This window comes from Trypanosoma grayi (genome assembly GCF_000691245.1).
Source record: "Trypanosoma grayi strain ANR4 Tgr_69_V1, whole genome shotgun sequence".
NCBI classification, from domain to species: domain Eukaryota; phylum Euglenozoa; class Kinetoplastea; order Trypanosomatida; family Trypanosomatidae; genus Trypanosoma; species Trypanosoma grayi.
In genome coordinates, this window is record NW_008825688.1 from 8047 (window position 1) to 30697 (window position 22651).

At 52.9% G+C, this 22651-nt stretch overlaps 15 protein-coding genes across 15 annotated transcripts; all 15 read left to right on the top strand.

Moving 5' to 3' along the window:
- Window positions 1-155: 155 nt before the first annotated feature.
- DQ04_00691040 (nuclear transport factor 2 protein(NFT2)) lies at window positions 156-563 on the top strand (the record flags this gene model as incomplete). Its single annotated transcript, XM_009309523.1, has 1 exon — window positions 156-563. The coding sequence occupies one exon, from the start codon at window positions 156-158 to the stop codon at window positions 561-563; it is 408 nt and encodes a 135-aa protein (XP_009307798.1).
- Window positions 564-1343: 780 nt separating this feature from the next.
- On the top strand, window positions 1344-2645 carry DQ04_00691050 (protein kinase; the record flags this gene model as incomplete). Its single annotated transcript, XM_009309524.1, has 1 exon — window positions 1344-2645. One exon carries the CDS (start codon window positions 1344-1346, stop codon window positions 2643-2645), a length of 1302 nt encoding a protein of 433 aa, XP_009307799.1.
- A 1085-nt stretch (window positions 2646-3730) lies between these two features.
- On the top strand, window positions 3731-4183 carry DQ04_00691060 (protein disulfide-isomerase; the record flags this gene model as incomplete). The annotated part of the gene is made up of 1 exon (XM_009309525.1): window positions 3731-4183. One exon carries the CDS (start codon window positions 3731-3733, stop codon window positions 4181-4183), a length of 453 nt encoding a protein of 150 aa, XP_009307800.1.
- Window positions 4184-4718: 535 nt separating this feature from the next.
- On the top strand, window positions 4719-5192 carry DQ04_00691070 (protein disulfide isomerase; the record flags this gene model as incomplete). Its single annotated transcript, XM_009309526.1, has 1 exon — window positions 4719-5192. The coding sequence occupies one exon, from the start codon at window positions 4719-4721 to the stop codon at window positions 5190-5192; it is 474 nt and encodes a 157-aa protein (XP_009307801.1).
- Window positions 5193-5565: 373 nt separating this feature from the next.
- DQ04_00691080 (hypothetical protein) lies at window positions 5566-6183 on the top strand (the record flags this gene model as incomplete). The annotated part of the gene is made up of 1 exon (XM_009309527.1): window positions 5566-6183. The coding sequence occupies one exon, from the start codon at window positions 5566-5568 to the stop codon at window positions 6181-6183; it is 618 nt and encodes a 205-aa protein (XP_009307802.1).
- Window positions 6184-7127: 944 nt separating this feature from the next.
- DQ04_00691090 (hypothetical protein) lies at window positions 7128-8171 on the top strand (the record flags this gene model as incomplete). The annotated part of the gene is made up of 1 exon (XM_009309528.1): window positions 7128-8171. One exon carries the CDS (start codon window positions 7128-7130, stop codon window positions 8169-8171), a length of 1044 nt encoding a protein of 347 aa, XP_009307803.1.
- A 249-nt stretch (window positions 8172-8420) lies between these two features.
- Window positions 8421-10343, top strand: DQ04_00691100 (hypothetical protein; the record flags this gene model as incomplete). The annotated part of the gene is made up of 1 exon (XM_009309529.1): window positions 8421-10343. The coding sequence occupies one exon, from the start codon at window positions 8421-8423 to the stop codon at window positions 10341-10343; it is 1923 nt and encodes a 640-aa protein (XP_009307804.1).
- A 299-nt stretch (window positions 10344-10642) lies between these two features.
- Window positions 10643-11434, top strand: DQ04_00691110 (cysteamine dioxygenase; the record flags this gene model as incomplete). Its single annotated transcript, XM_009309530.1, has 1 exon — window positions 10643-11434. One exon carries the CDS (start codon window positions 10643-10645, stop codon window positions 11432-11434), a length of 792 nt encoding a protein of 263 aa, XP_009307805.1.
- Window positions 11435-11708: 274 nt separating this feature from the next.
- On the top strand, window positions 11709-13079 carry DQ04_00691120 (cysteine protease; the record flags this gene model as incomplete). The annotated part of the gene is made up of 1 exon (XM_009309531.1): window positions 11709-13079. The coding sequence occupies one exon, from the start codon at window positions 11709-11711 to the stop codon at window positions 13077-13079; it is 1371 nt and encodes a 456-aa protein (XP_009307806.1).
- Window positions 13080-13662: 583 nt separating this feature from the next.
- Window positions 13663-15168, top strand: DQ04_00691130 (putative Monooxygenase; the record flags this gene model as incomplete). Its single annotated transcript, XM_009309532.1, has 1 exon — window positions 13663-15168. The coding sequence occupies one exon, from the start codon at window positions 13663-13665 to the stop codon at window positions 15166-15168; it is 1506 nt and encodes a 501-aa protein (XP_009307807.1).
- Window positions 15169-15374: 206 nt separating this feature from the next.
- DQ04_00691140 (hypothetical protein) lies at window positions 15375-15701 on the top strand (the record flags this gene model as incomplete). Its single annotated transcript, XM_009309533.1, has 1 exon — window positions 15375-15701. The coding sequence occupies one exon, from the start codon at window positions 15375-15377 to the stop codon at window positions 15699-15701; it is 327 nt and encodes a 108-aa protein (XP_009307808.1).
- Window positions 15702-15981: 280 nt separating this feature from the next.
- DQ04_00691150 (hypothetical protein) lies at window positions 15982-16680 on the top strand (the record flags this gene model as incomplete). Its single annotated transcript, XM_009309534.1, has 1 exon — window positions 15982-16680. The coding sequence occupies one exon, from the start codon at window positions 15982-15984 to the stop codon at window positions 16678-16680; it is 699 nt and encodes a 232-aa protein (XP_009307809.1).
- Window positions 16681-17059: 379 nt separating this feature from the next.
- On the top strand, window positions 17060-18865 carry DQ04_00691160 (hypothetical protein; the record flags this gene model as incomplete). The annotated part of the gene is made up of 1 exon (XM_009309535.1): window positions 17060-18865. One exon carries the CDS (start codon window positions 17060-17062, stop codon window positions 18863-18865), a length of 1806 nt encoding a protein of 601 aa, XP_009307810.1.
- Window positions 18866-20614: 1749 nt separating this feature from the next.
- DQ04_00691170 (hypothetical protein) lies at window positions 20615-21169 on the top strand (the record flags this gene model as incomplete). The annotated part of the gene is made up of 1 exon (XM_009309536.1): window positions 20615-21169. The coding sequence occupies one exon, from the start codon at window positions 20615-20617 to the stop codon at window positions 21167-21169; it is 555 nt and encodes a 184-aa protein (XP_009307811.1).
- A 209-nt stretch (window positions 21170-21378) lies between these two features.
- Window positions 21379-22623, top strand: DQ04_00691180 (cis-prenyltransferase; the record flags this gene model as incomplete). Its single annotated transcript, XM_009309537.1, has 1 exon — window positions 21379-22623. One exon carries the CDS (start codon window positions 21379-21381, stop codon window positions 22621-22623), a length of 1245 nt encoding a protein of 414 aa, XP_009307812.1.
- Window positions 22624-22651: the final 28 nt, after the last annotated feature.

Here is a 22651-nt window from a genome sequence, read left to right on the forward strand (position 1 = left end):
GGGGGGGGGGGGGTTCAGTCATCTATTCGTGGGCCACTCTGCAGCAGCAGTTGCATGCTTGTTTGTCTGTTTGCTGTTCCTTCTTTCTTTGGTTCTTGTTGCTGTTGTGAGGACGTCCCAACAGAAGTGAAGAGCGGCCACATCAACGTTGCGCCATGACGGAGTACGCGGACTGCACGCAGGTGTCGAAGAAGGCGCTGGAGTTTCGCCAGCAGTTCTACCAGATGCTCGACGACCCTAAGAGACGACCGGAGATCGTCAACTTGTACGCCCCCGCCACGCCGCTCTTGTGCGAGTGGAACGGCCACTCGCTGCCGGACACAGGCGCAATTGCGACGTACCTCAGCGGCCTGCCCAAAACTAACCACAAGATTGACTGCGTTGATGCGCAGCCGCTGCCTGGCAACGAGCAAGCGGACTCGTTTCTCATGACAGTTCACGGCACCGTCGTGTACGACGATGAGCACAAGCGGGAGTTTTTCCAGCGTCTCGTGGTTCGCAAGGTGGATGGGCGCTACTACATTGTCAACGACTACTACCGTTGGCTCAGCGAGAAGGACTGAGTGCTTGCTGCCGTGTTTGGGGTGCGGGAATTGTGTCATGCCTGTGGGTGCCTGTCGCAGTGAGAATTTTTGAAGAGAATGGGATGAACGGTGGGAGCGAGAGGAACGGAATTCTGCGTCACGTGCAGCTGCTTTGCGCGGCTGCGGAATTGGGCAGCGCGGGGGTGGGAGGTGGAGGTGCTAACTGAAGTAATACGTCTATGTCTCTCATAGTGTGTGTGTGTTTGTGTGTGCGTGTGTGTGTGTGCTTGTCGGCATGCGGGCGTACGCATGCTGGCCGCGAGAACGGGAGTCTTTCTATGTGTGTCTGCATGCCGTAATGTGCCGCTTCCTTCTGCTGTTGCCCCCCCCCCNTGCCCCCCCCCCCCCCCTCCTTCTTTTTGTCGTCTTCTCTGTGCTCACTGTGCGCTGGTGGAACCGGACGGCACAGCGGAAGTTAGGAGCAGAGGGAAGCTGGGAAAGTGACGCGCTCGCCAGCCATTCTCCCCCCGCAAAGAAACGCCAAGGCATTATAAATAAGACCGCCCAAAATAAGGAACACTGCGAAGACTCCCAAAGGGCGAAAGAAGTAACGCGGAGAATACGGAAAATAGTTTCACATCCAAAAACAAAAAAAAACACGGTTGACTGACTGCAGAGAAAAGGAAAGAGAGAACAGTGGGAAAAGAAAAAGGGAGAAGAATCAACGTGATCTAAAATAAATTAGGCGAGTTGTGCCTGCTCGTTTTGGCCTTGTCGTGACCCGCTTCACTCCGCTGCACNCTACTGGCAGGCGCGGCGATGCGGAAAGAGGCACCGAAGATATTGAAGGGCGCGGCCTACACGGAGGGTAGCCCGATATCGGACGTCTCGCACCACAAGGCCGCCGCCATCAAGGCGTTCGTTGAGAACCACTACCGCGGCATGCTGCGTGAGACGCGCAACGGCGGCAGCGCACGGCCGGTCGGGCCGCGGCTGCGGGAACCGTGCGCGGAGGACTTTATTCTCATCAAACGCATCGGCAAAGGAGCCTTTGGCGAAGTGTTCGTCTGCCGCCGCAAGGACGACGACGACAGCGGCCGTCTCTACGCCCTCAAGCGAATGCGAAAGACGGACATGATTCGCAAGAAGCAGATTGTCCACGTGCGCTCCGAAAAGGACGTGATGGCGGAGGCTGCCGCGTCGAATCTGTGGGTGGTGCGGCTCTACCAAAGCTTCCAGGACGAGCAGTACCTCTACATGGTGATGGAGTACATGCCAGGCGGCGACATGATCTCGTGGCTGTGCCTGAAGCAGAAGTTCGATGTGGAGAGTACGCGCTTCTACGTTGCCGAGCTCTGCGCCGCCGTGGCGAGCGTGCACGACATGTTCTTCGTCCACCGCGACGTGAAGCCTGACAACATCCTGTTCGACGCTCATGGGCACATCAAGTTGACGGACTTTGGCCTGTCGAAGCGGTTCGCGAAGGCGGGCGAGGAGCTGCTGGACTTCGAGGACAGCACCGCCACCGACGGCGTGACGGTCCTGGGCGAGACGCCTCGGCCCGACGCCGCGTCGCCAGCGGAGACGCACGGCGTCGTGCACTTCCGCGACCGCCGAATGTTCGAGTCCATCGTCGGCAGCCCCGGCTACATCGCGCCGGAGATTCTGCTGCGGCAGCGCTACGGCGTTGACTGCGACTGGTGGTCTGTTGGCGTCATCATGTATGAGATGTTGTACGGCATTCCGCCCTTCTTCTCGCATGATCAGAACACGACGTGCTACAAGATCACGCACTGGCGGGAGTACCTCGTGTACCCCACCGACCGCGGCGTGCCGGATGACGCGGTGGACTTCATGCAGCACCTCATGTGCGACCCGAAGGAGCGGCTGGACTTTTCTGGCATCAAGGCGCACCCGTTCTTCTTCGGCATGGACTGGGACCACCTGCGGGAGATGAGGGCGGCATACATCCCGGAGCTGTCGAACCCGCTCGACACGCAGTACTTCCCGGATATTGAGGATGGTGCCGTGCAGCAGCGGCTCGACGAGCGCAACGCTGTGCGGGAGGTGGACCCACGGGGCGTCATCTTCGCCGACTACAAGTTCGACCTCACGCGTTGACCGAGAGCGCAGGCACACAAACACACCACCGAAAAAAAAAAGATAACCCCCCCCCCNNNAAAAAAAAAAAAGAAACAAAAAAAAAAGAGAATAAGAGTACACACACAGTTGATATTTTTTTGTTTCGTGTTGTTGTTGTTGTTGTTCTTTGTTGGCTCCTCCTCCTTGTGGCTGTGATGCTGCTAGCGGTGTGGGCAGCTGGCACCGTGCAGCTACAGCGTGCCCCTAGATCCCCCGAAGTGTTGCCTGGACGCGAGGCGCAGCAGAGAAAAAGGAATTCCGTTGAGGATGGAGCGGCTCGCCGCCGCATGAAGCTCCGGTGGCGAGAACGAAAAGAGGCCACGATGCGGGGGAGAGAACGCACTGGGGGTGGGGACACCCTGTGAAGAGTACGCGGAATGGAGGGAGACCAGAAAGAAGAAAGGGAGAGAGATATTGAAGGACCTCACGCAGAGCTACGCACATAACGTTGTAGAATTTTTTAGTTTCTTGTGTGTTTGGGCTTTCCTTCACTTCCATTCTGTGAATATGAGCACAGACTCTCCCTTCTTTTGTTTTGTAAATGGGAACCCGATTTGTGATATATTCTGCTCGTTTTCATCGTCTTTTTTGAGGGGGGTGGGGGGTTGCTGTGGGCGCTAGGAATTGTTCGTGGGTATTGTTGCTGCCTTTGTGAAGTGCAATGATGCTCACCTTGTTCTCGTTGAGGGGAATGGGCTTCCGGTGATTCTGAATCCACTGCTCCCATGCCATAACGGCTTGACGTTTCGCCTTGGATGAGGGCTCTCGCGGGTGAGAAATGATGAGAAAGGAAGACCGCTGTTGGATTCTCTGGTTGGTAGGGAGTCTGTGTGTGCGTGCTTGCGTAGGAAGACCATGCGCATTTCAGTGCGTAGGAATAACCGTGTTTTTGGCACTGCTTCTCCCGGTGCCGTCATTTCTTTTGCATGGAGGATTTGCATATATATATATATATATGAGTGTGGATTGTGGGTGTGTGGAAATATAGGTCTTTCCTTTCCACTCCCTCTTTCCTTCCTTCCTTCCTTCCGGGGATGTAGGGTCTATTCGATTCACCACCAGACATGTGGCGGGTCTCTCGCGTTGTTTTTGTTCTTTTTCATGCGGTGGTGCTGGTGCTTGCGCTGGCGGGCGTCGCCGACGCGTACGGCTCGTACGGCGACACCGTGCGCCCCAGCCGCGTCGTGGAGCTGACGGATGAGACATTCGACCGCGTCGTAATGGACCCGGCGAAGGATGTGTTCGTGCTGTACTACGTGCCGTGGTCGCGTCACTGCGCGACAATGCTGAAGCTCTGGGACGACCTCTCGATGAGTCAGTCGAGGAAGAGCAACATGAACATATTCGTCGCGGCCAAGATTAACGGCGAAAAGTACCCCGATGTGGTGCAGCGGATGCGTGTGAACGGCTTCCCCACAATGCGATTCTACACGCGTTTGGACAAGGACGACCCTCCCGAGTTCGGTAGCGCTCGTTCGTTGACTCTTCTGGACAGCTTTGTGTTTCAGAACTCGTGAGGTCTCGTTCGTGTTGTGGGTGTTATTTTTTTTTTTTATTGTTATTTTTGTATCTGTGGTCTGTGTGTGGTGGCCACCATTCCTCTGTCGATGTATAAGGACGTGCAGGTGTCTGTACTGCGTTCGATATGTGCATATGATCACGGTGGCAACACACACACACACACAGAGAGGGAGAGAGAGAGACGCACACGTACCGAAAGCAAGGTGTGGGGAAGACGGACGCTCACAGTGGGGCAGAGCGAGCAAAGGTGAGGAGAGCCTGGCGCAGCCCGCCGCCTCTGCCGCGCGGTGCGTGGACTTGCGTTGAGACTGGTGCACGCATAGCGAAGAGGAGAGGGTTTGTACTCGATGTATTCCCTCCCTCTCTTTCTCTCGGGGGGGGGNGGGGGGGGGGGGTGCAGAGGAGCGATAGGCTCATAATATTGTGTTTACGTACGTGTGCGTGGCTGCTGCTTCCTCTCCTCTTCTGTTTCTGCATCATGATGGGGAAGGAAGACTGTTATACAGCACCTTCTATCGCTCATATATACATATGGCAATGAATTCCGGCAGGACAACAGCAGTGACGCTCCTATTGGCTGTGTCGGCAGCGGTGCTTGCTGCACTGCCCGCCGCTGCCGACATGCGTCGCTTTCGTATCGAAGGGAAACCCATCAACTTGCACTCTGCGGACACCAAGGTGGTGCAACTCGATGCAGAGACATTTGAAAAGACCGTAAACGACCCGTCAAAGCACGTTTTTGTTTTTTTCTACGTGACGTGGTGTGACCGCTCCTGCCGCATGTTTCCCAAGTGGGAGACGTTGGCGGAGGATATGAAAGATGTATCGGACGTTGTCTTTGCAGACATCGACGCGGGGCTGTACGGCGATATCGCCGAGCGGTACGGTGTGCACGGTTTTCCCACGCTGCGGCTGTTCACCAAGGGCAACAAGGAAGGTGTGGTATATCACGGCCCGCGCGACGTTACGGCGCTTAAGAGTTTTGTGAAAGGGATCGTTTGGTAGAAGGACATATGCGCCTTAAGCCTTTGTTCTTTGTGTTTTGTTGTTAATTTTGCTTTGTGTTTGTGAATCATGTGCCTTACCGTTGGCTGTTGACGAGAAGAAGGAAGTGCACAGCCTAAGCAGCAGTAACTACAGCGGATGTGTATATGTAGCAAGCTACTTGGTTGTGTGAGTTTGTCTTTATTCTGTCCACCCCTCATTCCGTGTATTTATATATATAAATATATTATTCGTTGGCCTCGGCGCTATGGAGGCGTGTAGCTGTGTTGCGTTGAACCTGACTTGTTGTGCGTCTCTATTGCGCTTCTCATGCTGGCGTGAACACACGCACACACACGGGAGAGGAACACTCTGTGACACCGAAGCAAAACATATGAGGAACACACAAGTCTATGTATCTGTGCCGCCGAATGAAGCGAATGCAAAAGCGCTGCGCTCACGGCGAAAAAAGGCGGAAGCGTTGGGCACCTGCTCTAACGATCCAATGGACGGTTTGCTGCCGGTTCGATTGGACGTTGGCCGTGGCCGCACACTGACAGCATGCCTCTACAACGGCGACGAGGAAGTTGCAGTTTACCGTGAAGACTTCGGCACGACCTGCCGCAGTTCCCTCTACCGCACCACAGTCTGCATGGACGGCCACATATTGGCGCGGATAGAGACACAGGCTATGAGTGAAGCAGAGCGGAGGAAACACGAGCTCTACGCCTCCAGCCATGACGCTCCTTTCGCAGTGCGGAGCAACAACTCCCCACAGAGATGTGCAATTAACTCCAACGAGGGTGTGAAGTTGAGCCGCCAGCCCAGCACCCAGAGTAGCGCCTTTTCGCAGGAAAGGGAGTTTTGTAGGGTGGCGTCGGAACGGCCATTTCGGGGAAAATCGAGCCACGTCAAAATTGCGGCGGTCCCGCCGTTTACACCCGTGCGACCAGCGTCAGAACACGTCTCTCCGTCGCGGCGTTCGTGCAATACAGCACGGTCGCATCATTAACGGCGGTGAACACATGCCGTACAAGACTCCGCCGCATACTTTATCTTACGTGAATTTGAAGTGTAAAGGAAAAAGTTGGTTTGTGGTGGATGCAGTGTCCTTTCTTAATTTCCTTTTTCGTATTTGTTGAGTGAAGTCTTTGCCGGAAACATATATTCATGTGCATTAGGGATGATGCCCCAAAATGTTTTTCTGTTGTAGAACATCTTGATCTCCCCCACCCCCGTTGTGCATTGCTTTCGTATGGTGCTCTGCCCCAACACATGTAACGTTGCTTTTTGGTGCAGGGCGTCCGGTGGGGACGTTGGCGTCATCCACGTCTTCAGGTGCGGATGTATGTATGTATGTATGTGTGTGTGTGGAAAGCTTGCTTAGCATGAATCGACTGAATCGTCTACAGGCGATTTGGCCAGGTGGTGAAATGCGTTTCCAGATGTCTGGGAAAACGCGCCGTGGGACCATCATACCGTTCTCGATCAGCACCCCTCATATTTTGCTTTTGTGTGCTTTGCACGCCATTGGTGTCCGTCCGTCTCCGTATATTACCCATCAGTTATTTTTATTATCGCTTGTCCCTGTCTGTGGAAGAGTTGTGTGGATCCACGAGGCATGTGCATTGTAGTACTGGCTCGCAAAGGAAAGAAACGAAACAAGACTTCATGCCTTTTTGTGCCACATGGAATGCTACATGTAGCGATGAGTATTTTTTTATTATTGGCATCTGCTCATTTCATTTCAGTTTTGGAAGAGTACTTCGTCTTGCTTTGCTGGGTATCAAACACCAAATGCCTCTCTTCACACCTCTTCTCTGCGGAAGGCATAGATCACACGGGGACAGAGGGGGCGTAACGAACATAGATCACCATCTCCATTACCATAGATACTTGAACCACGACGACTAACAGCGAGGCACTCTTTGTTAATCGAAACCTGAAAACTGCGCAATGACAGACAGTACGTGTGCCAAGGAACAGATCATCGTGTACGACAGTGAGAGTGACGATGTGGTTGCTGGCGGGGAGACGCCGAGCCGTACGGTTGCCCAAAGGGCTGAGCTGATTTTGTTTCGGCAGCAGTGTTGCGGGTCGGCAGGAGAGAGAAATGTTGGGAGGCAGCAGTTGGCGGACCTCGGCGGAGCATACAGCAAACTCTGTCGTGGCTCTCCGCTCTCGCTTTGGGTGGTGGGCGCAACCCACGCGCAGCCCACTACCGCGAATGCACTGGAACATCCGCTTGAGCAGGCGAGTAGCCACACTCCAAAGAAGAACAGAGACGCTCCGCACGACGACCTCATCGTGCCGAGTCCCACCGGAGGATCGGTGTATGGCTGCCGCTCCCCACTGCCGAAGAAGGCTGTCTGGGATTCGACTCTGTCTGATTTGTCGTCGGTTTCCGCTGGCAACGCGAGCTCTGCACGCCGGCGAGGGAATGAGCGGAGAAGACGCTCATTTAGCGCTGCTGCAATGGAGGAGGAGGAGGAGGAGAGACTTCCGCAGTGTAGTAGCAGTTTCAACTCTACCGCCTCGCCGTCGCAGGCGTTGCCGTTGACACCTGACAGCCTCACCACGGAGTCAATGCTATCTCAAGCAGAACTTAGTGCAGTTCATATACTGGCGCATGACATAGAAGGCGTCGCACCTGCCTGCTGGCGTGCGAGCCATGTGCAGCTTTCGCCGTGCGCGATATACGCGGAGGATGACAAAATGCGTCACAGAGTCACCGCTGCTGCTGATGTTGCTCCTGATATTACCAGCCCTGCAGCGGTATCATCCGCCACTGCCTCGACCACCGCAAAGCGCAAGCGTGTGCGAGTGCAGCTTGGCGTTGTGTCGCCCTTCGACGCAAACGAGCACACGGCGCGACGCCTCCACTTTGATACAGAGGACTTTGTAAAACCATCGAGACCTTCCGTGTCAGGAACCGCGATGCGATGGTACAACGATAAAGCACAGCAGAGAGTGGGCATGTGTTGCCTTCTGCCGCTGTGAAATTTCCCCCTTGACTCTTTTTCTTGTGATTTTTTTCTTCGTATTTTTTTTTTTTCCTCCCCCTCTTCGCCCCTTCCGTACTGTTAAAACTTCAGCGGATATTTACTGGCGCTACCGATTCTGGGCTCAGGAGGTCTTTTTAAAACTCCCTGTCGGGCTCCTTTCTTGTGCATATTCCTTTGCTTTGTTGCGTTGGTGCCGAATTGATCGAGGAGGTTTAGTATATAGCTGTAGTGTCTCGCACACTCCATGACGTACAAGCTGCTAGGTGCGGGTACCACGGTTGTGGACTGCGTGAAGCACCCGATGGGTCTCCCCCCTCTGGGTGAGATCACATCGGATGACCTGGAAAACGGCGACGATGAGCGTCGGAATGGTGATCCACTCGCAGAGATTGAGGGTGGCACACGTGCTGCGAGTTCTGGCGTCGTTGGAGCAGTTAACAAGCTTCTTCTACTCTTCCAGACTGGTCGTGACGCATGTGTGCTCGTGTCACCACCACAATGCTTGACTCTGACCGAAGCAAAGACTGAGGGCGCCATTTTCCCGGTCAGCGACCATTGGACTATCTCGTCCTCTGCGCTTAAGCCGGTTGATATGAACCAGTTACCAATGGCGCCATCGCGACCTTCCTCCACAGGCTCTAATCGTGTAGAGCCACTTTCTGGGTCCAAAGACTCGCCTGGATGTGGGTCTAAATGCGGCATATCCATTGACAACACATCCTTGAACACGACGTCTCTGTCTGATGCGGATTCAGTAGGGAGAGAAGATTGTGGTACGGTCATTTTTAGTATGGTGGCTTGCTTCTGTGAGGCGCTCTATCACAATACTGATCGCCTTACTGTTCTTGTATCATTTGCTGAGCGTGAAGCGAATCATTGGCTGGATTTGCTGTATCAGTTGCCGGCTCCAACTAGCCTGCCGTTACGGTTGCGACGGTACGCGGTACGAGAGATGGCACTGCTTTCACAAGCTTCCTTTCACCATGTAAGTTCATTGCGTGATGTTGTTGACCTTATTCTCAAGGCAACAAAGAATCGTCCTCAACGAAAGGGTCTTCTGGCATCAAACCCTCTCGTTATTCATGTCGCGGGAATACCTTCTGAAGAAGTACTGAAGGGAAAGGAGGAGGCTAGTGCGAGATCTCCAGCGGCAAGGTTTTTGGTGTTTGCCCATCCCACTTTGAGCGATGTGCTCACAGAAGCGTGGGGAAATAGTCTTGTATTGTGGCCGCCTCCTTCTAATGACGTGTATAGGGCCACGTTTAACCCTTCGGCTGCCGGGGAGCAGGTGCAGCGCATTCTGAAATCGGTGGGTGGTGCCGTTCCCGCCTCCATCGCGGTTCTCCCGCTGCCGGATGAGGTGCGGCTCATTCCCTCCATGACCCCGTCAGAGATGACGGTGCGTGGCTCCGGCGGACATGTTGCTTCGATGCAGCAGGTGGCGCGGCTATCACTTTTGCGCAAGAAACGGGGAAGTGATGAGATGGACGAGATAAACCGTCACGCTGTGCCCCGCAGAGAAATGAGGCAAGAGCAGGGAGAGAAACTAGTGAACCGGAGAAAGACGGGGCCATGTGAGATGGCGGGAGCAGGACAGTGCCAGCAGTCCTCAAGCAATTCTTCAACAGTGGCCGTTGCACGACGGACGCTCAAGCAAATGCAGCGTGATAACATTGTTCATAGCAGACTCCCGTCCTTATCCCCGCCGCAAAGTACGTCTTATTCCAGATCGCGACAGACTTCGCTCAGGTGTAAAGACAGTTTCTCATTGTCATTCGTGTCTCTGCTCCAGTTTGACTCTAAATATCCACACCGACTTCCCAGCCTCCGCGCAAATTCGTCGGTAACCGACACAGATGCTAGAACACTGGACCAATGCCGAAAGCTTTCCCTGGACTCCCACTTGGCTTTGAGGCCGCCAGCCCTCCCGGTGTTTTATGCATCCAAAAGACTCTTTTGTCAGCGTGAAGCCGTTTTGGCGGCGGAGTTAGAAGAAAGGAATATCATGGAGCTGGATGAGAAACAGCGCCGACGGGAAATTGAAGCGATGATGGAAGACACGGAACACACGCCGGATGGGGGTCGCCATTTGGCTTGCATAAGTCAGTTGATAAAGCGAAATAGACGGAAGTCGACATCTATTTTCAGGTTGTCACCATTCATGTAGTCGCTCATCCGGTGTTTCCATTTTTGGAGCTGTGATATTCATCCATTGCTGTGCTTTTTTTATTGTTAGTATTGTCTCTCTTCTTGTGTAATTTTTTTTTGTTCGTTCGCTTGTCCCTGTTTGTGTTATTGGATGCTTCAACCAGAGGAGGTTTGGACGTTTGATTAAAACCCCTCTGGATGGCGTGTACAATTCTTTGGTACCTTTTTTTTTTTGCTGTGGTTCCTCAACAGATTTTTTTGGTAGTTGGTGCCGGCGGCAGCGCACGAGAAGCCCCTTCCCTCCCCGTGGGTTGCGTAATGCGGGCTCTCCGAGCCGCCTTGCAGCCTTGTAACGGTGAGTTCAGTTCTGTGGACATTTCAAAGGCACTTGGGGAGCTGACGCTATCCGACCTGCGCAGCTATATTTCTCACAGTGCGCTGAGACTTGGGGTGAAAGACTGTCGCTTTTCTGCCGCCGATCACGTCATTAGGCTTGACAATGTCTTAAAATTGGGTGGACCCCTCCGCTGGTTCTGCCGCCCCAGTGACATTCTGGGGTGCAGCACACTTTATCACTCAAAGGACGCTGTTCTTTGTTGGTTTGTGGTGCCGCCGGGCGGGATGCTGCCCCTGCACGATCACCCCGCAATGCGGGTGTGGCAGCGTGTACTTTTTGGGAGGCTGCACGTGACATCCATTGATTGGCTTAACGGTACTGCTCCTACTGACGAGTCTGACCACACTCCGTGCAGATGGGATGGCATTGTTGTTGGATCAGGTGCTGTTGCGGCGCAGGTTAATGCACCAGATTGTACATCTCTGGTAAAATCTTTTGGGCCGAGGGATGGTGGCGTACTCCATGAGATCGTGAATGATAGTGCAGAGCCGGCCTTATTCATCGACGCCATTACTCCACCGTACGTGACCCCGCCGCACAACATAAAGTGCACCTACTACTCGGTCACGCGCAACGGCGGCAGTGACACAGTGTCGTTGGGACCGCAGGGGTGTGAAGGGCTTGAGGTAGGGCAACATGTTCGCCTGGTGCCACGCACGGATTACGGCGGGCCGCCGATGGAGCCCTTTCTGCCGGTGGAGCCGCTGTGGTGACACACAATACGCTTTGTTGTGCGCGACAGAGCTCCTTTGGTGTTTCTTTTGTGTTCGATGCCCGCGCCTCTCCACACACACACACTCACACTCACACACGGAAAGCAAAAAAAAAGGCAAAATAATTTGAGGTCTTGAATGACTAGAAAGGAATGAAATAATTGTTCATTCACTACGTTCTGCAACTTTCTTTTTCTTTTCTCTCTCTCTCTCTCTCTCTGTCAATTTCTGCTTCCGTCAAACTGCCTGCATTAACATCTGTGCAACCGCATAGATGGCGCGTATCGTGTCTGGGGCTGTCCAACTCAAAGCAGGGCGTGTTAACTCTCTGACTTCAGCAATGCCCTCTTCTTTACGAAACCTCCTCGGCGCCGTGGTCTTGCTAGTAGCAGCCGCGACAGTAACGCTTCCAGCGCATGCCGCCTTTTCCACGGAGGATCTGTCACACTATACGTTCGACATGTACCTGAAGGATTTCAACAAGCGGTATGATGACCCCAACGAATATCGCAAACGGAGCGAGGTCTTTCAGAGTAGTCTCAGCAAGATTGCTGCTTTCAACAAGATCCCAGGTCGCTCATATCAGTTGGGTGTCAATAAATTCAGCGATCTCACCAATGAAGAGTTCAAGACGCGCTTCACTGGCCGAGTCACCACTCCGCGCCTCCACGGTTCTCTGCGCAGGAAAATTTACAACCATAAAGGAGCCGCTGTGCCAGATGCGATGACGTGGCAGGATGCAAACCCCCCTGTTCTTACGCCTGTCAAGGACCAGGGTGGCTGTGGGTCGTGCTGGGCACATGCAGCGACCGAATCCGTGGAGAGCATGTACGCTATCGGCAGCAGCAAGTTGCTGACGCTAAGCACACAACAGATCACGTCATGTACAAACAATTCTGACCACTGCGGCGGTGAGGGGGGCTGTTCTGGCGGTACGGCACAACTGGCGTGGGAGTACATTCGTAACGCCAGTGGCATCGCCCTAGAGGAGGACTACCCGTACGTCAGCGGAACCACCACGAAGACGGAAGAGTGTATTATGAACGCCTCAACACCATCTGAGGTGAAGGTGTACGGCTACGTCTCCCTTCCACACAACGACTACAATGCTGTGGTGGAGGCACTTGTTACGAAAGGACCACTTGCCGTGAGTGTTGACGCCAGTGAGTGGCAGTTTTACACCAGTGGTATATTTGATATATGTGGCAAGAATAACCAGAACATCACCATTAATCATGCGGTGCAGCTTGTCGGATATGGCACAAACGAAACGACAAAGCAAGACTTTTGGATTGTGCGCAACTCCTGGGATGAACGCTGGGGCGAGAACGGGTATATTCGTCTGCTTCGGAAGAAGACTGATGACGTATGTGTTCTGGACAACGGCTGGAACACCGAAGGTGGTGGATGTGAAAACGACTCAGAGGTGAACATTACGGCTTGCGGTATGTGCGGCATCCTGTACGACGTTTCTTACCCGCAAGTCTTTCAGGAGCCGGAGAAGGGCAAGCTTGTCTGGATCGCGGGTGCCGCCTTTGGGGCTTTGGGTGTTCTCATGATCGGCTTGGTGGTTTACTCCAAGTGCTTTCGTGCCAAGAAGTCGACTGATGTGAGCCTCCTTGATGAGTCGGAGTCTCTCAACTGACGCAAAACAATACCCCTCATCCTTTTCCCATCGCGAAAAGGAGTGGGATTGCCGCTTGGTTAACGATTTGTTATATATATATATATATGTAACCAAAACCAAACAAGAAAGATTCTTTAATATCTTTTATGAAAAACACTTCTGTGTCTGCGTGTGTATTTATGATTTCGGTAAGAAGTTGTCATATTTTGTGGGAGGGGGGTTGAGTGGTTGAGCCGAATCCAATTTGGTGTGCGCGACAGGGAATAATAGTAGTATTAGTGGTAGTCGTCTCACTAGCTTAGGCATCAAAGGGCCCAGGCACAGACGTCATGACGCATATGAGGACAGTTCCGATAGTTTGAGCTGCGATGGTACCAGGTAGGCGGCTCCCACTGCAAGATCGTGCCGACAGAGACAGTGAGCCATTGCGTGAGTGCTTGCGTGTCGCTGCATCTGTGTGTGCGTGTGTGTATGCCTGGTCTTTCTTAATTGCATTATGTGCTAAGAGTGGACGTATTGTTCCCTCTTTTGCGCCGTTGTGATAGGTATAGTAATCTGGTATTGTTATTATTATTATTATTATTACTTTAAGCAGAAAGAAATGCTACGCTTCTCAGTGCGCATCCTGTCTCCGGTGAAGGGGCAGCAGCAGCCATACGATGTGGTTGTCTCCGGTGGCGGTATTGTCGGAGCGGCAACGATGACCTCACTGCAGTTGCTGCGGTCACGTCTTTCCGCGGAGAGCGCAGGTGACGAGTCTACAGCTGCGCGTCCTGTTTATGCGTCGAGTCTCTCTCGTCTAATGCTCGCAGACCGAGGCGCTCGGCCGCGGTACGACGCGCAGAACTTGATGCACCAACTTCGCACGGTGAGCCTCACACCTGTCTCTAGCAAACTGCTGGACAACTTGGGTTGCTGGCGGCGCTTGCAAACTAAGCACGCCTACTACCGCATTGCCCTTCGGCACGAGAAGGTGAACAGCCCAACGCTTCCTCAGCAGCACCGTTCTGTTACCTTTTTTATGCGTGGCTTGCTGGGCGGTGATAAGACAACCGCGGAGCCGCTCCTCGAGTTTACCGACTTGAAATCTCCCCTTGGCTTCATTACGTACAACACGGAGGTGAACGCCGCATTGTTTGATGTGATCGAGGACCATCAAGCTCTTCGTGATGCCAGTGCAGCTGACGATCATCTCGTTTTTGGTTCTGCGGTAGAGTCCCTTGTTCTCCCGTCGCAAGATGTTATTGACGGCGAGCTTGGCAAGGCGGCGTTGCGTGGTACTTCCGGTGAGGAGGAGCCTGTTGAGTTTTCACTCCTGCTTGGATGTGATGGTCGCGGCAGCCATCTACGAGATGTACTTTCGACATCTGCGCTGCAGCACGACTACGCGCAGACAGGCTTTGTGTGTAGTGTCCGCTTAGAGCGTATTGACGACGGTAACGTTTGCTGTTTCCAGAATTTCTTTCTCGATGGCAGCATTATCGCAATGCTCCCGACGTCAAAGGACACGGCCAATATCATATTCTCCACCACACTTGCGCACGCGCGGGAGTTGGCCGCTGCTTCACAGGATGATCTTGTAAAAGAACTGAATGCACGTCTTCACGCCTTTGCCCCTAGAGATATTCCACGTATCCTTGAAGTACCTGAAGGCACTGTCAAAGGCAAGGCAGTGCGCGCGCAGGGTGCGTTTCCGTTACGGTTGAATGTTGCGCTGCGCCCGTACTCCCCGCGGTGCCTACTGCTGGGTGATGCTGCGCATGGCATCCATCCGTTTGCTGGGCAAGGACTCAATCTGGGCCTGTACGATGTTTGTGCACTGACAGAAGTGTTAGAGGGGGCTATTCGCTCTGGACAAGACATTGGAAGTGTGATGGCGGTGGGGCAACCGCTCGCGGCGGAGATGATGGTGCACACCGGGACTATGATCACGGCAATGGAGGGCGTCCATGCGCTCCTCAACACCGTGCCGGAGTTGTCGTGCGTCGGGATGAGGGCCATCCAGAACTTGCCGTTGCTATCATCGTTCGGGAAGGAGTCCATCGTCCACGTCGCGTCTGGCGCACTATTTGCGCGTCGCCACAGCAACTGCTTTCTTCTTTCGTAAAGCGTGAATGATGAATCCCCAGATGCAGATAATATCTAAAGAAAAAAAACGACAGACGATCTGAACTCCATAAGGTTTGTGTCGCGCTTTTTCTTTTATGATACGCTTTATTTCTCTCTGCCGATAAAACATAACAAAAAACTCTCTTCCTCTTTTGAACAGAGGGAAAGACTAGGAGTGGGTCTAGAATTTTGGGGACCGGTAGGATGCTGAAGCGCGAGGCCAGTGGTGCAGATGGCGACTCTGCTTCTGTTGGCGCCCGAATCTACGAAGGAATGAACAATGTGGACAAGCAGATGCTTCGAGAGTATTTGGTGCGCGAATTGAGCAGCGGCAGTGGCAGCTGGCGTGAGGTCGTGTCGCAACGCGTTGTGGAGGTTGTCCGTCGGCGTGCGCAGTGTGGGGAGTCGCTGGATGCCCACGATGTGATTGACGAAGTGCTGTCCTTTTCCCGCTCCATCATCCCTGCGGGGGTGCGCGAGGGGCTCTTCCGCCGCGTCTCGGAGGTTGTCGGCGTCGGGCCCAGGCAGTAGTGAAGAGGCGCCGCTTCTTCTCACAGGACGGCTGTGCAAAATACACTCGTCACGGTTATTCTTGCGCATTACTGTTTGTTTTTAGCCCTCTTTTGCTTGTTGTTCTTGTTGTCGCTATTGAGATTCTCTCCATGTGCGTGTGTGCGTTTTTTTGTATTCATTGCTGCTCTCGCTCCTTTTCTCCTCGTTTTCTGTCAAGGAGCCTTTTTTATTGTGAGGCATAAACGAAGGACGGTCTTCTAATTAACATATCATACATATATTTCTCGGAAGGGAAGAGATGAGCCAGCCCCGAGGAGAAATCGCGAGTAAAATACGTGAGGCCGCCCAGCGGCGCGTGGAAGAGACTCAACGCATTCGACAGCTGCGGCAGGAGCGACGCGAGGAGCTGCATGAGAAGGCAGCAGAAGCTAGTGCGTCTAGCCCCTCAGGATATATCCCGTATATTCTAATTGCTCTTGTCTTCTTGAGTTTCCCCTTGTCAGAGCCCGTTGTGGATTGGGTGTTAGTCGGCTGCTTCTTTCTGCTGAACGGAATGTGGACCCTCTTTTTCCGCTCCTCATCATGGCTTAATTGGGCGATGCTGGTTGTGTTCAACTTTGCAGTGGTGCGTCTGTCTATTATTATACCTGAACTCCCGAGACTCATCAAGAAGGTGCCGCCAAGTGCTGCTGCCGTGTATCTGGGCGCCAACGTTGCACTCTCTCTTTGTGTGTATTATGGATACGTCGAACGCCGAGCGCCGTGGACCGCGCCCAAGACTCGTCAGGTGAAAAGGTCAAAGCGGAAGGACAACTCCGCTGCCGAAAGCAGTGAGACGCTAGAGGAGTTTGCGGAACGACGGGATCGCTTGAATCGGCTTGATTTGGGAGCTTCGGGTGTGCTGCTGAGCAACTTGGTTGCCCTGATTGCGTTGGGCGTCATCCCGCTCGAAGCATTGCTGCATTCAGCACGTCAAATTATTTCATTTCTTCGGTAGGGAATCGTTCCCTTGCCGTATTTTCTGAATGTGTGGGCAGTTGAAACACTGTTTGGGGCATATACATATACATATATATATATATATATATGTAATGTCTATGCGTGTAGATGTGCGTTTCTCTGTGTCAGTTTGTGCTACTGCCGCTTTCCACGTGCGAAAAGGTAAATTTATGACGGGGCTGCTCATGCTCCTTCTAATGGTATTATCCGAATGGGCCTCCAACCCTTCGCGGAGGTTCTTGTCGGTGCTTCCGCCGACTGTGGTGCAGCTGTTGGGTTCTTTTTTTGCCTTAACGTCTGTAGGTTTCGCCTTATTCACTTGCACACACCAGCACACGTGAATTAAAGGGGCGGCGGAGAATAGCAAGACGGGTGCGATGGCCCCAAAGAGGCGTCTGCCGCGCTTGACGCAGGCAGCGGACGGCCAACCAAATCTTGAGGACGCGGCTGCAGAGCGCATCGACGCCGTCACCGCTGAGCCGCTGCACGCCACAAAATACGTTGAGATCCTTAGCCCAGATGGGACCCTCCGTCTCTTCTACAACACCGCAACACTCGTTCGCATTGCCACAGACAGAGGCATGTTTATGCAGCCACCGCACTTCCGGGAGATAATGGTGCCATCACTGCAGCGTCAGGTGGAGGAAATCGAAGGGCGAACGTTTCACTTTGAAAAACGTAACGTACTTCTTCACAATGCAACCGATGGTGGCGATGGCGGCCTCCATGTTCTTCACAGGCATGTATACTTTGATCAGATTATGGATGAGTTCTACCTTCTCAACCCGGCTGAGCTCTACGTCTGCCCGGCGTGCTACCTTCACTGGGTCAGCACCCGATTCCTTCCACACTTGACCGCCACACGGCAGCGCGTTGAGTACGTGAACGATGACCCGAATCCCGTCATTGACCCGCTTGACGTACTGGCACACATGCAAGGTGTGGAAGGCGCCACAGGTGCGGGTGATGCGGACGAAAATGCATCGCGCGAAAGCAGTGCTGAGCCGGAGCGTGTGCCAATGACCATTCCCTCGATGGATGCGCAGCCTGACTGGGACTCTCCATTGGTTCACATTGTGTTCCGTCGTGCGGTGAGCTGGAAGCGTCACGTTCGTCGTCACCACAACGAAACGCATACGGCCGCTGTGGATTATCGCTTAAAGGAGTTTCTCTCTCAGTACATCTCACAATACAATCGCCTTGCGGAAGAGAAGTATCGAAAGCGGCGGCATGACGGCAACACTGCAGCTGCTAGAGGCCCCACGTTGACAGTGACACGATATTGGCATATCAATGCGCGTTACAACCGCTTGCGGTACAACAGGATTGTAGAGGCGGTGGAGCGAGCTGAGCCGCACATTGACGATTGCGTGGAGCGAATGACCTTTACAAATGAAGAGGTCATGAACACGTTTCACCCCAATGACAAGGACACCTCGGGGAGTGACTTTATCTGCGACTCCGACAGCAGCAGTTGCGCGAGCAGCTACGGTGGTTTCCCGCGCTACGAGGGTTCCCTGAGCTCGCGCGATGCGGATGACGCGGGCGAGCCAGCGAAGTCCCGAAAGCGTCGACGCACGCCGAGCAGCACATCTTCCTCCTCCTCGTCTAGCGAGGATGGTGATGATGATGAAGAGGAGGAAGAGGAAGAGGAAGAGGAGGAAGCTGATGGGTTTGATACGAAAAGGCAGGAGCAGCAGCGCAAACTCTATAAGAGCGGTCTGCTCGCACCACTTCCCGGCCCATACCGTGATCTCTCGTACGAGGAACGTTGCGTATTGGAGGCGCATTCGAGACGTGTGATTAAACCAACGGCGCTGTACGTCCCGCCACAGGCAGATGATGCCAGCGATGAGAGGGGGAATGAAGAGGTAGACTGGAGCCAAATTGGCGGCACAATCGAAGGGGCCGAGGGGTATGTACGAGATATCCAGCAGCGCCAGTCAACTGTTGCTCCGAAGCGTGCGGTGCGCCGCAAAGAAGAGTTGACAAGATTGAGGGAAGGAGAAGCGCGGGGAACACGACCCCCGTGCCATGGAGAGCCTGAAGCACGTGCGGCCATATCTGTGGCCCATTCAAGCCTCATGTTGGATGATGACTCAGTGAGGCCCGTGGTAACAACGACGAGAGACACATTACCGACGAAAAAACAACAGCTCCTGCTTTTGGATGACTCCGAGTGAATGAGTGAAGGCATAATAGTTCAGATTTTATGTTTTGGTTTGTATCTGTCGCTGTTCCCCTTTGCCTTACTCTCCTTTTTTTGTCTTCCTCTTGACTTTGGTGTTCTCTTGTCATTTTTGTGTCTTTTCTCCCCTTTATAAGTATATATGTACACATACGCCTCTGCATATGGAGCTTTGAAATGGCCTATGCGAAGACCACCGTCATGGTAGCTGGTGGATGGTTGCTGGGCCGTGTTGCTGCCCAACAACGTTGCCGGGAGGTGGCATTCTCCGCTGTGTCATCTCGGTGAGCAATTCCATACCAGTGATAAAAATGCATGCGTTGTCGCCGTCAAGAGTGTTTTTGCTGAGGCGGCTTGATACTTGCAAAGTTGGAGGAGCACCAAAACATTTTTCTTCGTAGACGCAGTGGGGGTTTCGTGCTTCTAACTGGCGTATGCGCGTAGTCGATTGATGGATGTATTGTCAGCGTCCGATGCCTTTGTTGTTGTTTTTGATCGGCTTCACAAGAGTACAGGGGGCGGGGCCGTTTCTTTCTTCTCTGTCGCTGGCGTGATCCTGCGGGATTTTTGTTGGCATCAGAATTTCTCACATGCAGCCGAATATGTTGTAGATGTTCGTGAGGCTTAACGGCGCGGAAGTACTTACCGTAAGAGACGACTCGCTCTACTGAGCGATCTCACTGGTTTCTATGTGTAATACAAGGCATGCGGGGCGTTGTTGACTGCAGCATGCGTCTTTGGAATGGGGTCCAGTGTAGTTCGGTGATGAACGTGCGGCTTGATCGGGTGCTTCTACTTCTGTTACGCACGGGATGGAAGTGATGTAGCGAAGGTTACACCGCATTAGAGGGCGGCGCACTCTTACACGGGTGTCCTGGGCTTCACCTTCGTTCATCTATGCGACTACGTGGTGCATAAAGGCCCCTGCGTGGCGTTGCGCACTCTTTGACATCTGCATGCGCGTTGAACATCTCAGGTGAGATACTGCAACTACGGTGGATTGGTGCCTACATACTTCTCCTCCTCTCACACTAACACCTTTCCTAGACGTGGGTTCGAAAGGGGGACGCCCTATTGCGTGAATATATGGCTGATGGAGTTGAGTGACCCAGCAAAAGACGTGTGTTGAGTTGGTCTTAACAGTCGCCCTCCCTTGCTGACTCAGTGGAATATATTTGCCTGAAGGCAAACACTTTCGTGATGGCATAGACAAGGTTGTCTGTTTTTTTTTTTTTTTTTCGTTTTATTTGGAAGATCCTCTTCATAGATGGGTCAAATTGGAAGCACTTTTCATTTACACATCTTCGCTGAATCATCTAGAATATTGCGTGGCATTGTGTAGCTCGTGTAAGGCCCTCTTTTGTTGTACACTCTGATTCCTTTTTGTTCTTGTTTTTGTTTGCGTTGGGGCACACCTGCGTGGTATCAGCGTATGTGGTCTCAGTGCTCTATTGTCCCTGCCTTCACCCTGGCGTCCACGGTTTGCTGCACGCTTACTTGTGGTGTCGCTTTAACCGCCCTACGCCCATCCCACTTTCCTTGCTGCTCACATCCATATCCAAATTCGCCTTCATTCTCCCCTCCACGCCTCCAGATCAGTATGGGATTACATTGTGTGAGTTGAAGAAAATACTGCACGTACGTTTTTGGTTCTTTGTATTCCTTGCAGATGAGCCAATGGGATGCAGTGGTGCCTCTCCTTGCACCGAGNAGTGCAGATGCTGGCAACATCTCGCATACGCAAATGTGCACCATCATACGCAATCTTGAGGAGGCAGTTGAGGTAAGCAATCGGCGACTCAAACACATGGAGAAGAATCTTGAACGTCAACGTGTTGTTGTGAATGACGGCAGGGCCGCTACGTCGCGGTTCGAAGATATGTTCACAAAAACCAATAGCGATCTGCAATACATTCAGCAGCAGCTTGAATATGTTGTGATTAGTTTGGAAAAGGAGCGTGGAATTGTGGCTGACCACACGGAACAGCTGCGCCTTTTTGCGATGGAGTCAAATCGTCTTGATAACAGAGCTGCCGATGTATCGGATGACGGAACATCGCTTCTCTTCTGGTTGGCTACGTGGCTCTATCGCCCTCTCGTACACTTCGCAAAGGGCTGCTATACGCTGATGTCTCCGCTGATCAACACCCTCCAGTCGCTGTCCCTGTTCAACTCGGATGTGCTGGTGCGCCGCAGTGAGAGTGGTGCACGTTTTCGCCCCGCCGAGACGAACGAAGATCTTCTGAAAAGACTGCAGAAAGGAACGCTTGACCCCACATTGGTTTCGAAGAATAACTAAGGCTTCGTTGTGCGTTTTTTTTTTTGCATTCTGTAAGTATGGTTGCTTTCTTCATTTGGCTCCTCCCCCCTTCATTCCATCTATCTACATTTTTTTTTGGAAGTTTGCCTTTTGTAGGGCTTCATAACAACGCATTCGTCTCGTTTTATTTCATTCTTTTTGTTTTTATTGTCCATTGTCTTGTCTCTTGCTTATGCTGTCTAGTTGTAATGCAGCTTTCCGCATCACTGGAGGATGGAGAGATGTCTTTAATGCCGTTTCTCGCCGACGGCGACGCGACGCTTTTAGTCTTCCAGCATTGCATGGGAGGGACGCTCGACACACTAACAGAAGGGTTTGAAATGTTTGTTGTCTTCTTCTGTGCTGTGCTGTTTTTCGCCTGTCTGGCCTGTGCGAGCTGGCAGTGGTGGCACCAAGCAGCCGTTCGCATCATCCCTTACTGCTTTAAAAAATGCGGCGCAGTCGTCGATCCCAACAAGGAGGAAGGCTGCTTCAATTTGCGGACCTACTCGGTGCCGGAGGAGAAGTCTCACGGGAGCCCTGGGGGGCCTCACCTCGCCGCGTTAAAGCCCTGCTGCACCACAACAGGTGTGCCCAACCACGGCGTACGGCACCTTGCGGTTATCATGGACGGGAATCGCAGATACGGCAAGCGCACATCACCCGGCACTGTGCCTGCTGACGCCGTAACGCGCGTATGCGAGTCCATATTTAGCGCAGACCGCGACTCGTGCAAGAGGGATGAAACGTATACATCCTTCATGTCGCTCCTTCGACGTACGCCCTTGGATGGGCACCGCCGCGGTGGTGAGAAACTAATGGAGTTCATCGATTATTGTCTCGAGTACAACATTCAGATGCTAACTGTATATGCCTTTTCCACAGAGAACTGGGACAGGCCGCCGCTCGAAGTAAATGTGCTGATGGCGCTGTTTTTCTTTTACTTTGAGCGCATACGCCAGTCATCAAAGGAAAAGGGTATTTTTATCCGTTTTATTTCGCCTGCATTCGAAAGAATTATGCCCTGTATCCGAGAGCTTATGGTGAGTGTGGAGGAAGAGTCTCGAAAACACGTTCCTCGCCGAATTGTTGTCAATGTATGTGTTAGCTACAGTGGGCGTGAGGAGATTCTGAATGCGTGCAATCGTCTTGCGCGTCGAGTGAACAAATCACTTCTTATTAATAACGAAGATTTCATGAAGGAAATGCTTCGCAGTGTCACGCAAGATAAGCATGACGCTGAAGACGCCTCCGTGCTTGCGGATAGTGGTGGGGCAGAGCCTCAGGTTTTGCTTCGCACGAGTGGTGAGCAAAGACTAAGTAACTTCCTCCTATTTGAGTGCGCCTACACAGAGTTCTTCTTCTGCAGCAAAACGTGGCCGGAGGTGACCAAGGATGACCTCGCACGTGTTCTGTACGACTACAGTCATCGCAACAGGCGCCAGGGTAAATGAGAGGGAGATGCTTCGTGCGATAGAAAAG